General features: G+C 32.3%; 1 protein-coding gene across 1 annotated transcript in view; it reads right to left on the reverse strand.

The window, feature by feature from the left end:
• Rictor (RPTOR independent companion of MTOR complex 2) overlaps positions 1–12015 on the reverse strand; it is a 126080-nt gene that overhangs the window by 55392 nt on the left and 58673 nt on the right. Inside the window, 2 exon segments of the mRNA XM_053743412.1 lie at positions 2269–2400; positions 3478–3542. Of these exon segments, the coding sequence (XP_053599387.1) occupies positions 2269–2400; positions 3478–3542 (197 nt within the window).

A 12015-nucleotide genomic window follows, 5' to 3' on the forward strand; every position in this document is an offset into this window, starting at 1 on the left:
ACATCCTGGCACAGTGGCACACACACTTGTAATCTCCTGGTTTGGGAATGAGTCTGAGGCAGGAGGATCAAATGTTCAAAGTCAGTCTCAGCAACCTAGTAAAATAAAGCCTTAAGCAACTTAGACTTTATCTCAAAATAAAAAAAACTAAAAAAAAAATTTAAAAAAAAAGGAAAAGAAAAAGAAAGAAGAAAGGGCTGGGAATGTGGTTCCGGGCTTAGTGGTTAAGGGCCTCTGGGTTCAATCACTGGGTACCGCCCCCCCCCGCCCCCCAAAAAAAGGGAGAAAACACATGAACAAGTAGCATGTTTTTCAAAAACACCCACCAGGAATATAAGAAAATTTACTAAAAACCTACTGAAAGTACAAACAAAAGCAAAATATTAAATAGTTTCTACCTGAGTTCAAGAGCGAAACACTATTTCCACTAAGTGGTACATTCAAACAAATGCAGTAAAGCAAAAATAAACAAGGCTAAAAGGATTGGAAAGGAAAAAACACTCATCATTTACGATTAATGCTTATGTGCACAGAGAATTCAATATAATCTATAAACAAGTAAAATTGCATAATGAATTTGGTAGGGTTGCTAGATAAGAGGTCAATACCCCCTGCCAATTTTTTTCTATATAGTAGTAGCTAAAAACAGTAAAGAAAAATATTTTAATTACGTTAGTAAGATTATTTTTCAAAAACCTAATACCAGCCAGGCTCTGTGGCATAAAACCTAATACCAGGGGCTCAGGATAATGAGGTAGGAGGATCATGAGTTCAAAGCCAGTCTTAGTGACGAAGAAGAGCTAAGCAACTCAGTGAGAACCTGTCTCTAAATAAAATATAAAATAGGGCTGGGGATGTGGTCAGTGGCCAAGTAACTTTGAATTCAATCCCCAGTCCCTGTCCACCCGCAAAAAAAAAAAAAAAAAAAAAAAAAAAAAAAAAAAAACCTAATGTATATGAATAAACCTTACAAATAGTTCAAGACCTCTGCAGAAAAAAAAAAAATTTTTTGTTAAAAGAAATCGAAGTGTTCAATAAATTAAATAATGTTTAGAAGATTCAATTAAAATTTCAATTTGCCCCAAATTAAACTACAGTTTCAAAACAATCTTTACTAAAATCCCCAAAAGTTAAGTGGAAATGAACAAATGATTCTAAAATTTATATGTAAATGTAGAAACCAGAATAGTCAATATAGTCTTCAAGAAGAAAAGATGGAAGACTCACATTAACAGATATCAAGATGAATTATAAAGCTAAAGTAATTGAAACAGTTGAGAAACTAGTGAGAGAACAGATAAATTGACCAACTAAAGAGAACAGAGAAAAATAAAGAGATCCATACTAAGTACTTAGAATTTCATTAATTATGAACTTCTATTCATCAAAGATACATTAAAAGACTGAAAAGGCAAGGCAAACTCAATCTAGATGTCTTAATATATATTCTATGAAAAGACTTATGTCCAGAAAACCTGAAGAATTCCTATGTAATACAAAAGACAGACAATCCAATGTACAAATGGAAAAAAAATAGGATAACCAAATTGGTAACAAGCAAATAAAGGTTATCACTCACCAAGGACCTGTGAACTAAATCAAAATAAGAAACCACAATGAAATCTACTCCAAAAAGGCCAGAATTAAGACCAAAAACAGCAAATGCTGATGTGGAGCTAATGGAACTCTCACACATTAGTGGAAGTACTATGAAGTCAGGGCAAACACTTGGAAAAATATTCGACAGTTAAAAAGTGTATGTCCTAGTAATTCCAGTTCTTCATATACCTAAGAGATTCGGGAGCATGTACGTCCACAAAAAGACTTGAATAAAAATGTTCAGAGCAGCTTTATTCAAAATAGTCAAACACTGAAAATAACCCAAAAAATCAACAGAATAAACTGTGGTCTAATCATAAAATGAAATACCACACAGTACTAAAAAACAAAAACAAACAAAAATGAATTAACATGGATGAATCTCATAGTTCAGTGAAAGAAAAGAGTACTGTATACTTCCAATTGATACTTAGGAACATGAAAAACTAGTCTACAGTGAGAAAAGTCAGAATAATGTTTACTACTGGTTGAAGACATAATAGAGCTCTACTGGCATGCTGAAAATATTCTGTCTTCTTACTTTCTCTACATGCATGTAAAAATTGCCAACCTTTACATAAAAAAATCTGTACACTTTATACAGGTATGCCAAAAGCTGATATAAAATTTTAAAAACATACAAAATATATACAACTCTAAGAAAATTACCTAGCTATTAAATAGTCCACTTTCAATTTTAGCACCTTCTGCAGAATACTGGAGTCCTGGATAAGATATCGAAGTGCTCGTAGCCCTGCTGCTCGCACCTCTTTTGCTTCATTTAATAAAGCTAAGCGCAAACTGTATGAAAACAAACAAAAAAAGTTTGTTGCATGAGTTTCAATAGCACATAAAATTATACTATAGGCTAAGAAGTATCCAATATCCAAAACCCTGGGGATGAACAATGTTTCGGATTCTGCAGTTTTGGGGATTTTAGAGTTATTTGTATAGACCATACTAAGTGAAAATTCCTAATCTGGAATTTTCCTAATCTCAAACTTTTGAACACTGACATGACACTAAGAAAGTTTCAAATTTTGGAGTATACTGAATTTCAGACTTTTGGATTAGATATCCTCAACCTGTATCAAATTATTCCTCAGTGGAGATATGCAAAACTTCTAATTATGCATGATAAATTCTACCTACATTTTGCTTATATAAAAATCATTCACTCCAAACTGTAAATTTCACTTAGCGATAGTGGTGGTTTTAATCTGCATCTCCTTGGTACATTCTTACAATCAAACAAATGTTTCTGAGTTTTATTCTATCTTCTATATCTGTATTATATAAACAAAAGGAAACTAAATATACCTTTTTCGAGATATATCATATATGCCCCATAATAATCTCCTTCATCTGTATACCTGATTCTATCCTTCTAAAAGAATCATTTGTTTAAACCAAAAATAAAAAACGCTTTATAATGACAGGGGGCACAGACGATTTGTTTCAATTTTAATTCCTAAGAGAACCAAAAAGATGGTAATGAAACTACATTAAATTATGCCTCTATCAATGTGCTTGGGTAAATCAAGTTTGCCCTAAGTATACTTTCTCGTAGAGACCTAGAGTTATAGGTTTCTCTTATTCCTGAGCAGAATATGAGAAAAGTTCAGTCTGGGAATTTTATATTTAATTTGGAAGTTTAAATTACAAAAATCCAGATGTTTTTAGCTTTGGTTCTTATGTTTGAAAATTACAAATTTTCAACTAAGACTTACAAGATAACAAAACCATTGAAGATTTTGAATTTTTCTAATGTTCAAGTGGCTTACTTTGAAATAAAATATTAGGGGCTACATTATTTTATTTCTAAGTTAAAATTACTAAGGCATGGAAGGCATGGGGAGGTAACTGAACTCTACTTACCAAATTATGATATCTTCATAGTTGAAGCCCAGTTTTTCTTCACTGTGGCCAATATCACAAAGAAGCTGTTAGGAATAACAAAACAAAGTATGTATACAGGAGTTGTGAATTTATGTATTTTATACATTATATTTTTAAGTTGGAAAACAGACATTTTCTTTAATAACTTTTCCTTAAATATATAATTTTACCATCAAACTATGCAATTGTTTCTTTTTAAATTTTTTATTTGTTCTTTTTAGTTATACATGACAGTAGAATGTATTTTGACTTCTTATACATACATGGAATATAACTTCCCATACTTGTGGTTGTATATGATGTGGAATTTCACTGGTTCATTCATATATGAACAAAGGAAAGTTATGTCCAATTCATTCTGTCTTTCCAATTCCCGTCCCTGCCTTCCCTTCATCCCCCCCTTTGTCTAACCTAATGAACTTCTATTCCCTCACCCCTTATTGCATGCTAGCATCTGCACATCAGAAAGAACATTTGGCCTTTGTTTCTGGGGATTGGTTTATTTCAGCATGATAGTTACTAGTAACATACATTTACTGGCAAATGCTACAATTTCATTCTTCTTTGGAGCTGTGTACTATTCCATAATATATAAAAATATATAAAATATATATATTTTTTCTTTATCCATTCATCTGTTGAAGGTTACCTAGGCTGGTTCCATAACTTAGCTATTGTGAACTGAGCCACTTGCTATATAAACACTGATGTGTCTGCACCACTATATTATGCTGATTTTAAGTTCTTTGGGTATATCCTGAGGAGAGGAATTCACTGGGTAAAATGGTGGTTCCATTCTATTTTTTCTGAGGAATCTCCATACTGCTTTCCAGAGTGGTTTATGCAGCTTTATTTCTATTATCTGTTTTTTATTTGACTTATTAAATTTAAATTTAACCCTCTTTTCCTGCTATTTTTCAATAAGTCATTTCTATTATTCCATTTACCCACAATAATTTTATTGTTTAAAAACTATTCTTAAGGGGGCTAGGTTTGTGGCTCAGTGGTGGAGCACTTGCCTATCATGTGTGAGGCACTGGGTTCAATCCTCAGCACCACATAAAAATAAATAAATAAAATAAAGGTATTGTGTCCATCTATAACTAAATAAAACATTTTTTAAAAAAACTATTCTTTAGGTGGTTACTGTAATGTTTACAACATATATTCCTGGCTTATAAGTCTAACAGAAATCATTTCTCTACCATGTTCTCAATAATGTTAAAATCCTAAAACAATTTAACTACATTTATTGTCCTCACATTCCATTTCACTGTTTCTGCTTTTTCTACTTTTAAACGCCATAAGGCATTACTGTTCTTACTTTTTTTTTGAAGTCAGTATTTAATGAATATCAACTTATATTTACCCTTTCACTAATCAATATCAACTTATATTTACATATTAACCCTCTTATTATTATTCATTTTGGTAGTTCTTTCATGTGATATTATTCCTTCTAACTCGAGGATTGTGTTTGTTATTGCTATTGACATTCTTTGTTAGTATTCTGATTTAATGTTAGCTCAGGTTCCTAGTTACAATTCCCTTAATTTTTGTTTCTCTGAAAATGACTTTTCTTTTTAACTTTCATTTTTGAAGAATATTTTGCTGGATATATAGAATTTTAAGTTAGCTGACATTTTCTTCCAACCATTTCAAGCCATTCTTTCTCTAAAGAAATTCACTGTCAGTGTTACTGTTAGCCCTTCTAAAAGTCATAATCTTTTTCTCAGGTTCTTTCAAAGACTTTTTTTCTACTTTTCTCATTATTTTTATTCTTTTCTTTTTTTATATACATTATAATTATACATAACAGTGGAATTCATCATTATACATTTGCACATACAGACAATATAACAATATATTGGCCAATTTTGTTTCCCAGTACTTTCCTTGCTCCAGTCTTCCCTCACTGTGGTTATCTTCCTTTATTATACTGATCTCCCTTCTATTTTCATGTGATCTCCATCTTTTTTCCTTTTTTCTTTTTAGCTTTCCCAGATGAGAGAAAACATACAACCCCGTGACTTTCTGAGTTTGGCTTAGTTTACTTATCAAAATGCTCTCAAAATTCTTCAAAAGAATAGGAGTGGAACAATCATATGACCCAGGTATCCCACTCCTTGGCATGTAACTAAAATAACTAAAATCAGCATATTATAATAATATAAGTAAATATTTACAGCAGCACAATTCACAATTGCCAAATTTTGTAAATGGTCCAGGTGCCTGTTAATACATGAATGAATAAAGAAAATGTGGTATCTATATACAACAAAGTTTTATTTAGCCATAAAGAAGAATGGAATCAAGGCATTTGCTGGTAGTTGGATGGAACTGGAGAACATTATGCTAAATGAAATAAGCCAGACTCAGAAAGTTAAGGGTCAAATGTTTTCTCTCACATATGGAAGCTGGAACAAAAATAAGAGGATAAAATGGGGTGGGGAAATCTCATGAAAATATAAGAAAGATGAAGGGGACTGAGGAGGAAGGAGGGAGATGGGCAAAGGGAGGAAATGCAGAATAAAATCAACAAAATGACACTATATACATATATGAATATACACCAGCTTCCTGAGTCCCTGGGATTACAGGTTTGTGCTACCACGCTCGGCTCCATCCATGTTTGTTTATGTTCAAATAAACCCCCACTAGGATGTGTAACTAAAATGCATTAATAAAAATATCTAAATAAAAAATAATACTCTCAAGTTCTCCATTTTCTTGCAAATGACATAATGTCATTCTTCTTTAAGGTGGAATAAAACTTCATTGTGTATATACGCCACATTTTCCATTCACTCATTAAGGCTTTTTTCTTTATCTTTGGTTTTCAGCAATCTTACTATGATGGGTCCAGGTGTGGTTTCCTTTATATCCAATGCTGCTTAGGGTAAACAAGAATTACTAAATCTGAGTTGATATATTTTATTAGTTTTAGAACATTCTGTACATTATCTCTTCAAACTTACATCACCCTAATTCTATTCTCTTACAGTAATTCAATTATAATATATGTCAGATCTTTTCATGAATACCACGAATCTCTAAATTCTCTTAATTCTATTCTCTCTTTATCTCGATACTTCGGCTGAATATTTTCTACTGACCTAAATTTTGAAATGTCTAATTTTGTATTATCCCTATCTAATGAATTTTTTCTGAGTTTTTAAAAATAATTTTTTAGATGTTAACAGACCTTTATTTTATTCACTTATTTATATGCAGTACTGAGAATCAAATCCAGTGCCTTCAACCATGCTAGGCAAGTACTCTACCACTGAGTTACAAGCCCTCTAATAAGTTTTAATTCTAGAAAATATATTATTCTCTCCTTGAATTTCCATTTAATCTTAGATCTTCTAATATTCCTTGGAAAATATTAAACTTTTGTCTATTTTCTCCATAGTTTCCTTGATTTTCTTGACATATTATCACAATTATTGAAAATGCTATTCTTATTAGCTATTTTCTCTTTTGTTCTAGTTAGGTAATCAGTCCTGTCCCTTGGTGGCTCCTTTAATAAGTTTGCTCATATACAAAACTTTCAGATACCCAACGATGTTCTCTCTCACTATTAGATCTCTGCACAGTGCTGAGTCCAGGTTAGGTAGCTGTCCTGGTAAGATTTAGTTGACCTCCTTTTTCCTTGCCTCCTAAGGTTTCAACTGAAAGTTTGTTGGTAAAAGACTTTGTCACAAAGAGATAACAGATTTAATTTTTGTCTTATAAAAATACTAAAAGCTCCACCCTTGATTTACAAAGATTTTCTGCTTAAGTTTTCAGTTTCCCTTTCTAGGCAGCCAGAATTCATTCAACAAATGTAGTGAGGGGAGAATCTTCTTATGCTTGATGTACCCAAAGCTCTGTGTTTTTTCCTAATGCTATTAATTCTCAGTTTTCTACCCTTATTCCATATCAGGAAGCATTGCCTGAGTACAAACCGTTGGAGAAGTAAACTCACTTATGTAAGATTCTCTCTTCTCTGAAATTTTGACTCCTATCTTTCTTGTCCCTTGCCTATAAAGTTCTTTGCTGCCTTCAAATAGGTTTTCTTAGTAGTCTTCACTGAGAGCACTGGTCTAATACTAGCTACCTAGATTCCAGCTTGTTTATATATAGTTTTAACCTAGGTAAGAGTTTTATACTTTGAGTTTAAAAGTTATATAAAGTTTCCTCAAGTTATATACTGGGGTTAAATGAAATGGATTAAAGAGTTAAGTAAACCATTCAGTTAACATTGTAGATATAGAGAGATCTTCAAAGTGGTATTATTCTGCTTTAGTATGAAATTACAAAACTCAAAACCATACAAAAAAAGTGGTAATCACATCTAATAATATAAGTTCATAATACTTGGAAAATTTCCTAATTTTTCTTTAGAGGAAAAAAATTCAAAAAGCAAAACACACAGAGTGAGAGAGAGAAAGGAAGGAAAAAAAATGTTACAAGTAGAACTGAGCAGAGAGTAGAGATAGAAGAGGAAGAGCTGCTCTCATTTATGGCAATATTGCAGATATTGCTTACCGATATTCCTATAAAATCCTTAAAATTTTAAAATATGAACACAGTATACTCACTTTCCAAAGAGCATGAATATTTTTGTCTTTTTATTGTTTGATGTGCCATGTTGCAAGTACTTAAAAACTGAAAAGGATAAGAACTTTTTATACATACATTATAACTTAAAACAATATAAAATTTTCTAAGTTTTAAAACTAGAAGAAAAAAATTGCTATACCTCTGAAAACCCATTTGCACACCTAAAATCATGCAATAAGCATGACAGTCAAAAAGTTAAGGCTCATATATGGATTGCAAAGGCTACAGACTGGATGGCTTAAACAACAGAAATTTACTTCCTTGTAATTCTGGAGGCCAGAAGTCCAATATCAATGTGTTGGCAGGGTTATTTCTTTGGAAAGATTCTCCTTGGCTTATAGGTGGCCATTTTTTGGTGTGTCTTCACATGGTTTTTCCTTTGTGTTTGTCTGTGTCCTAATCTCATTTTGGAAGGACACCAGGCATACTGGATTAGGCCCACCTATATTTCCTCATTTTTCATTAATTGTCTTTTTTAAGGGTCCTATCTCCAAATAAAATCACATTCTGAGGTTATTGGAGTTAGGACTTCAAGCATTCCATCCTCTGCTGGAAACTAATACAAATGATTTTAAAGAAAAGGGTTCAAATAAATTGGAGGAAAAATTCTAAGTACCCAAAAGAAGACTTATGCAAAGAATATACTGAGGAAATTAAATGGACAAATAAACATATTACATTCATGTTTCCTAAATCCTGAATCAAATAAATAAAAAATTCCATTTAGAAAAAAAAAAAAAAAAAACTTAACCAAAATAGCAAGAAATCATTTTAAAATATGATTGTACCAGATAAGAAGATAGATTACTGATTGGATTATAAACCAAAAATAAAAAATAAATTGGAAATATACACCAGGATCAGAACCTACTTTTGGAGATTTATATTACTAAAATAATCTTAAATACATAAATAGTTCTAACACAAGATGCTATGCCATTATAAATAGCAAAAAACTGGAAATTGAAATTTCATAAAGGAAGAAACACACACATTATTAATATTATGTAATTTATAATCATAAGGGAAATAGTGTAATATTTTGCTGAGTGGGAAAAAGTTTCTAAAAGATACTATTTTAAAAAAAACACACTTAAAAAAAGTCTATACATCAAAAATTTAACAACAAAATTACTTAAAAACAAAAAGGGAAGTGAAACCATACATGCTTATAATGGTTTAGCTAAGAGGCATTCCCCAAAAGCTCATGTACGAGACAATGATAGAGTTTAGCAGTGAAATGACTGGATCATGAAAACCCTAAACTAATCAGTGCATTAATCCACTGGTATGGACTGACTGGGTGGAAACTATAGTCAGGAAGGGTGTGCCTAGAGGAGATAGGTCACTGGAGGCATATATTGGGGGGCATACATTTTGTCCCTGGTAAGCAGAGTGCCTGCTCTCTCTGCTTCCTGATTGCTCTTTCCTGAGCTGCTTTCCTCTACCACACCCGTTCCACCATGACATTCTGCCTTACCTTGGGTCCAGAGCCATGGATTTGGCCATCTATGGACGAGACCCCTGAAACCATGAGCCAAACAAACTTTCCTCCTCTAAAACTGTTCGTCAAGTCTTTTGGTGACAAATGAAAAAAATCTGATTAAAACAGTGCTATCATTTGGAGGTTGAATATTGCTCCAAAGTTCATGTGTCAAAATCTTGATCCCCTGTAGAACCTACTGGCAAATAAAAAATCTTCAGGAGTCAGGGTCTAATGAGCAGTCTTTAGGGACCTGCCCTCAAAGGGGACTATGGGATCCTGTTCTCTCTTGGTCCCTGGTTTGATTTAAGTGGTTTATGTTCAACCATGTGTTCCCACCATTATATGCAGCCTTGCCAAAAAATGGGACGAATCATACTTAAAACTTTGCACCAAAATAAACCTTTTCTCTTTGTAAGTAAATTGTCTCAGGTACTTTGTTGCAGCAATGAAAAGCTAACACAATAGGTAATGTATTTACATTATTTTTCTATTTCTTTCTTTCTTCTCTCTCCCTCTCTCCTTCCTCCCTCCCTCCCCCACCTCTTTTAATTTTGAGACAGGGTCGCAAAGACTCTGAGACCAACTGAGGTTGTCCTGAACTTGCTATTCACCCTCCTCAGCCTCCCAAGTTGCTGGAATTACAGGTATGTGCCACCATGCCTAAATAGGTAATACACATTCCTCTGAATATGTATTACTACACAATCTAGGGAAAGTTAGATATATGTGGTATTCATAAATAATAACATAAGTAACACTGTTAATCTCAATCCTTAGAAAGTAGGTAATATTTTTACAAGTGATGACAACCGAGGCATAGAAACATTAATAATAACTTCCCAAGGCCATAAAGCTAATTCAGTAATGGAATCAGGAACCAGACCAAACCAATCCAAGTTCAGAGCTCACTATAAAAAGTATCACTACAATTTTGTATTGAAATTCTTTGCACGGGGGAGAGAAGTAAAACAAACAAAGAAATAAAAAATTCCAACTGAATATTATCATCTCATCTCAAAAAATGGAATGAATCAAGAGTCTAGAGAACTGAACTCTGCCTATATATACATAAAATGAATAACTGAAGTTAAGCAATATTTTCTCCAGAATACAAAATAGCCTATTTAAAAGAATTAAAACAAAAAAAAACTACACTTTTACCACTAAAAATAATTTAACATTTATTTGAGAGTCCCCTGGTGTTTCAGATTATTGGTATTACTAATATTGTCACTGTGCAGTAGCAAATATGAATTAAAAAAGAAAATTAAGGTCTCTTATTGTGGTACAATGATTAATTTAAACTTGCATATATTCATCTCCCCTGTAAGTACAAGGGATCAAACCAAGGGGCACTCTACCACCCAGCTATATCCCCAGGCCATTTTATTTTTTGAGACAGGGTTTCACTAAGTTGCTGAGACTGTTCTTGAACTGGCGATCTTCCTGCTTAATAGGATTAAAGGCATATACCACCATGCCTAGCTAAATCCTGAATATATTCTAACTCATAATCTTAATGGAAAAATGATGGCTAGATTTATTTATATAAACATAAAATTTTATACTTCTGAAATGGGGAAGATGTTACATTATCTATAATTTATACATATCAACTCAATTTCTGAAGGAGCAATATATCCATTCTTCTGCTACAGTAGGAATAAATGAAAATATTACTTTTAAATTAAATGAGCTAATTAGGCATAAACTTAATTTTCTATGTGTAAATAAATTCACATATATCAGGAAAAAGAAATTAGAGAAGACAGTGCTAGAATTCTAAATTTTGGATTATTAAGGAAATATACTTGCACTACTAGAATCACCAAGAGTTTTCATGAAAGTTTCAAAATATAAGAAATAAATTATTTTAATACAAAATTTCTGTGGCAACTTACTACCTTGTTATCTCCTAATTTACATAACCAAGCCCTAAAGTATCAATCAAACCCTAGCTGTTTTTCTCAATGTAAAGAAATGGCAGAACACAGAGTTGGAAAGTTTAAACAATGAGCATCTCATCCTGCCTCTACAACTGACTAAATTCATAATTAATCTCCAACCATTAGCAGTTTCTTCACTACTGTCTTAGCCATTATTGGTAATTGTCTCCTGTATTAATATGTCATTAAAATATAACTGCCTACCCTATCACATAGATTTTTATTATATACTAAGAATAAATAATTGACTACATTTAGATATTGTTAAAGACCTTACCACATATAAGAATTAGCATCACAATTGGCACATGAAATGCTAAATTGTTATGTATCACATTCTTACTAGGGCAAGCACTCACCATGTCATGTGGTTTTTAAATCGGTTATAGGATCAGAGTTCATGTACAAGATGCTATGAGAGGGCTACTCTCTTCTTTTTAAGACTGGAAATTGTAAAGATGATGTATCTTAGTCATA

This window comes from Sciurus carolinensis, chromosome 6, assembly GCF_902686445.1.
Source record: "Sciurus carolinensis chromosome 6, mSciCar1.2, whole genome shotgun sequence".
Taxonomy (NCBI): Eukaryota; Metazoa; Chordata; class Mammalia; order Rodentia; family Sciuridae; genus Sciurus; species Sciurus carolinensis.